The sequence below is a fragment of the Raphanus sativus genome, chromosome 8, assembly GCF_000801105.2.
Source record: "Raphanus sativus cultivar WK10039 chromosome 8, ASM80110v3, whole genome shotgun sequence".
Classification (NCBI taxonomy): Eukaryota; Viridiplantae; Streptophyta; class Magnoliopsida; order Brassicales; family Brassicaceae; genus Raphanus; species Raphanus sativus.
This window is the reverse complement of record NC_079518.1, coordinates 22904537-22910198: the sequence shown is the minus strand read 5'-3', so window position 1 is coordinate 22910198 and position 5662 is coordinate 22904537. Positions and strand designations below refer to the sequence as shown.

The window sequence follows — 5662 nt, the reverse complement described above, 5'->3', positions numbered from 1 at the left end:
AGAGGATGAGGACTTGACGATATTGACTGCGTCACAGTTTTGTAAAGTATTGCAGATGGGGGACCATACATTCTCTTTGTATTTCCTGTACTTCAATCATGGTTGTATTATTCATATAATATCATGTAAAATAGTACGGTTTCTAAGAATATAACGCTTCTGGAAAGTTAACAATGTCAATGGGATAGGGTTTATATTTCCCTAACTTGGTTTTAGTGTTTAGTGTTAAGTATTTTCTTGCCCATCCCTATTAGCTTTGTATTCGATATAACTCAATCGTGGTTGTAGTATACGTGTAGTAGCATTTAAAATAGTATGGTGTATATAGAATATAATGCTTCTTGAGAGTAATATAAATGCATGCGTCCCGGATTCAGACAAGTGGGTTTAATGTACCGAAGATTTGGATTGCCAGTAGATTAGGGTTTACATTTCCCTAATTTGGGTTTATTGTTTAATATCAAATATTTTTCTAACCTGGGTGTGGTTTAATTAGTAGGTTCTTAATCTACGTTATGTTGTTCATATTATTAATAAGTTGAATAGTATGTGGATGTTCTTAACAGCTGGAATAATATGATGTACATAATATTCCACTCCACACGGAATAGTATAGTTGCACAATATGATGTTCCATTCTATTTTCAAGTTGGGTGACTGACTAAGTTCATGTTTATTTATGCAATATTTGACTTCATTTGGTAAAATATTACATACTTTGCTTGTATGATGCACATTTCAATTGTCGCTATATTATGTACATGCTCTTTGAATTTGAAGTATATTTGTATTTCTAGTATTCTATCTATGATATATAGTATGGAAATACGCTTCTTGGATTCTCCGTTTGTTTAACGTTTTTTACACTTACGATATTCATCTACTCTTCTTTCTGCATAATTTTTTTTTTTGATTTTCATTCCACGTGCTTCTTAAATTCTCTCATTGTTACTATGGGATACAAACGAACCACGTTGTTGCTTTATTTGAAGGAAACCGGTTAGATGTCCCTTAGAAGGGTATTACCAGATAGAATGAAGGCAAAAAGACAGTAAATACATTATGTCAAAATCATATTTATTCTCTTTATTTCGCTTAGAAATAAGGCTATTACGCCAATTCACCATTTATTTTATTTATTTTAAAAGGAACTTTATCGTTGTCCAAAAAAAAAAACTTTATCGATCTCCTGTGGAACAGTTGTTCTACCCAAAAGCTTTCTCGATCTCCCTCGTCTCCTCTGGCTTCGTAAGTTTGTCTCATATCCTGTCTTTCGATCCGAAGAATCATCTTTGCTTCTGGGTTGGTTAAGTTGCAAACGGATTAGCCCTAATTGATTTGGTATGGATTCGTCTAGAGAAGATTTGATCAGCAATTTGCCAGATGAGATTCTCGGCAGAATCCTGTCTTTAGTTCCGACAAAAGTGGCTGCTTCCACATCTGCTCTGTCCAAGAGGTGGAGGAATCTGTTGTGTCTTATCGACAGCCTTTGCTTTGATGAGTCGGCGGTTGTTTATCCCAACGAAGAAGAAACAACAAGTGGTTCACATCGATTCTTAGATTTCGTCGAAAACACTTTTGCTCTGCTAAGCAAATCTCCCATCATCAAGAAACTCTCTCTGAGTCGTGTACATGTATATGGTCATGGGCCTCATGGCCACAGCGTTGACACATATTATTTATACGCTCGTGTCTGCAGTTGTTTCACGCGTTGGATTACGACTGCATTGGGACGTGGTTTATTGGAGCTACACTTGCACGCCGCACGCTTTGCTGGTCTTGAAATAGAAACAGAGTTGTTAACGAGCAACACACTTGTTAAGCTCACAATATCTTGTGAATTCTTCATTGAAGTTAAGCGTGTGTTTCTCCCAGCGCTCAAGTCACTGTCTCTCTTGTCAGTTTCAGGGCTCGATCATCCCAACTATTGTCGGCTTATCGATGGCTGCTCTCTGCTGGAAGACCTATATATACGTGATGGTGATTATCCTGTGCCGCCAGGTTGCGGTCTGCATGTGCAAAGTGCATCCATCAAGCGACTTGTGGTTTATACCGGTATTACCGTTCCCAGCCACAGAGATAGATCCGGCTTTTACGGAGTGGTTTGTTTTGATGCACCAAGTCTTGTCTACCTTGACTATTCTAGTTATGTCGCTGAAAATTATGAGTTTATTGATTTGGACATGCTTGTTGAAGTTAGACTGAGTCTGAAGTTATGGGATTCCATTACTGATTATGATGAGGCGCCTATATTTGGTGATGTTACAAATCTAGTTCTTGGTATAAGAAACATTACAACCCTTCACCTCTCTCCAGAGTCCCTTGAGGTCAGTTTCTTTTTTCCTCTTTCGTCTATTGATTGTTTTCTCTACTTATGTACGAGTTTTCTTCTTGTGAGCAGACGTTTCATTTCTGCTGTAAATCCATGCCTGTGTTCAGTAACCTCCTTAAGTTATCTATCGAGAGTGACAAGGAGAAAGGTTGGCAAGCAATGCCACTTTTGCTCAAGAGTTGTCCAAATCTAGAAACCTTAGTCATCAAGGTATTGTTTTCAATTTTCTTTCACTGAGATACTTTTTTCTGTTATCGTTACTTGTTATTCATGTCTAACTGGTCTTTGGTTTCAGGGTCTTGTGCACAGGGTAACAAATAGATGCGGAGATGCATGCCCTTGCATCTTCAAGAAGCAGAAGAATAAGAGAGCGAATAAAAAGAGGAAAATTGTGAAAGAGGAGGAGATAGTATGCTGTTTAGAGACATGTCATGTGAAGGTGCTAGAGATATCAGAGTATGGAGGTTCTTTTCAAGAGCTGAAACAGATGAGACATTTCTTAGGCAAGTTGGAATGTCTTGAAACTGTGAAAGTTGCTTTTAACTCAGACAACAACAACAACCGGGAGTTCTTGTGGGCTAACCTGCTTGCTCTCCCCCGAGTTTCATTAAAGTGCAACCTCCATTTCATATGATTTTTTTCTTGATTTGGTGTGTTACTGTGATTGTAACTTAACATGAATATTTGATTTTATCATAAAATTTGTTCCTGTAAATTCATACATGTAAGGAAGAATAAATTTTACAAGTTATTGCAAGGGATCCTCTTAGCTTCTTTTCTCAAAGCTCAATGAGATGGTTGTGCTGAGAAGATAAGCATCAAATTTGAGTTTTGAAAACAATGGTAAATGAGGGACTATGTTGTATCAAAATGCAAGCTGATTTGTAAGCAAACATATAGGCCTGTTCTTTTTATGGTCGCTGACGCAGCGTCAGCGTCTCAAAATTTACTCATCAAAATCGGAAAGATAAATGGTAGAGAACAAACGAGTTGCCGCTGCGATCACTTTTTACAACGGCCGCCGGTGTTTTCCATGACGCTGTGTAAACCAGCGACAGTTAAAAGGGAGCTGCGTCTGATATTAATGAAGGAAAGTAGGATGCCAGCGGTGTTCTCCACATACTTGGGCAAAAAGTCGGTTATAATTTTGGTCATTCACCGCTGCGTCAGCGACTGTAAAAAGAACAGGTAGTCAAATCCGACAGTTGAGCTTCTACACCACCACACACGACACACACGTCACTTCTAGTAACCTTTATAAAGATGGACTAAGAAGATTATAGTACCAAGGCCAAAAAATCACAGGTTGAATTGGACCGTCTAATAATGTAGAAAAGCTACCTAAATCTAAGAAGAATTCATTTATATATGCAGATGCATGTGACTAAAAAAAGCAGTCTGTTATGAATCTGTACATATATCTATTAGCTTTCATTGTATGTGTCACGAATATCAGTGAAAAAAAGAGAGAAAATCTGGAAGTTTCATAGACAGAAAAGGAACAAGCAAAGCTTTTATGGACAAATGTGTTTAGGGGAAGTGAGTTTCTGATTGAGGAATGGCTTAGTGCAACGGGTAATTTGAAGCCCATGTGGAGATGCTGGTGGTGGCAGATGTGTAAGTAGTGGTCTCGGGTGGTAACGCTAGCTCGCTTGGGTTCGGGTTCTGCAAGATAGTTACATAAAGAGTTGGTATCCGAAACAAAGTTTCCTTTCTACAGAATATACGAGCAAAGATCCACTTACAGAGCACATATCATTGTCATATGGGAGGTTCTGGAGAGTAGAGAGAGAAGCTGGTCCTGAAAATTGCTGACAGTAAATGGTTCCCTTCAACAAATCACAAGAAAATTTCTAACCGTAAGCCTCAATTCCCAAAAGGTAATCAAACCATAACAATCTATCACAATTTTTTTTTTGCCTTTGAAAACAAATATACTTTAGTAACTAACAATATTGAAGATTTTCTTATATATTATTATTATTGACTAACTATATAAAAATAATCATCTAATCTATTAATTTAGGGATTATCTACTATTTGAAGTTCTCATTTAAATTTTGGACTCTTTCATAGTTATTGCTAGAATATATCATGCCTCCTATACAATGCAACCTACCAACTTAAATTAAACCAAATCTTAACCAACATAGATTAGTTAAACCTAACCAGTAACACTTTTATAATATTTTTGGTTAATCTCTTAATATAATTAGATCATATAAAACTGAACCACTCTTAAATCAACGAGTGCATATCATTCCAGACATAAGAGAAAAAATATCCGACTCATTTACAACGTAAGCATACAAAGACCGTATATGCTTATGCTCATTGATCTTCCAAAACCCAAATAATTGTGACATAAATCAACATAGGCTCATGTTCGTATCACTAACTTTACTTCCATATATTTACTCTTCACCTACATCATATCACAACATACACAGTTATGCAAGAACATGATTTTTTTTTGTTCAAACAACCAAATAATGGTGGCATATGGTCAGTAGATTTTTTAAATATGTTTTTTTATATATTACATTTTACGAGACTATGTGTATAAGTTTTTTTTTGAAAAATAACATAACTATGTGTATAAGTTAAAAGGTAAAAGGTGTGACAAAATAAATTATTATACTAAAAATGAAAAAAGATTAAATACAAACTAATAACAAGTACAACACAAATGATAACACTATTAAATTCTATATATATTTAATAAATATTATATATATGTCTAATATGTATATATATATATAAATGTTACACAAAATATATATAATATTATATACACATATTATATATACCATATATTATTAATTGAAATTTGACAAATCAATTTCCGCCATTTAGGGCGGGTCCTAATCTAGTTTTTCTATTGTGATTGTGGTATGAATAAGACAGAAAATGTCAAAATATTGTTGATTTTTTGGTGCGCTTCAACTTTGATATGTTTGTCTATTTGGTTATAGAAGAATTTTAAAAATAGTTAAAAAAAATTGCTTCACAGAAAAAAAAAATTAAAAGAACGTTATTTTCAAGAATCAAACATATTATTGATTTCATGTTGCATGTTTATGAACAAGTAAAATGATGTTAAGTCTAACCATAAGTTTCTTTACGAATGACTTGGTTTTGTTAACGAAAAAATATCTGAAGATATTAGTATCAATCCTAATATATTGAGTTATTGGTTTGAAATTTCAGTGAATATTTGATTTATCTGGATATGAAAATTCTAACACATATTGTATAATTTCAGTGAATATTTGACTTGGTTTGATTTTTATTGACTGGATTCATGGGTTATCTCTACTGCGACTTTCT

The 5662-nt window shown here is 34.8% G+C and overlaps 1 protein-coding gene across 1 annotated transcript; it reads left to right on the top strand.

Moving 5' to 3' along the window:
- The first annotated feature begins 1167 nt into the window (after positions 1-1167).
- On the top strand, positions 1168-3108 carry LOC108834684 (F-box/LRR-repeat protein At1g48400). Its single transcript, XM_018608012.2, has 3 exons — positions 1168-2327; positions 2402-2542; positions 2628-3108. Exons 1-3 carry the CDS (start codon positions 1344-1346, stop codon positions 2964-2966), a joined length of 1464 nt encoding a protein of 487 aa, XP_018463514.1. The 5' UTR covers positions 1168-1343; the 3' UTR covers positions 2967-3108.
- Positions 3109-5662: the final 2554 nt, after the last annotated feature.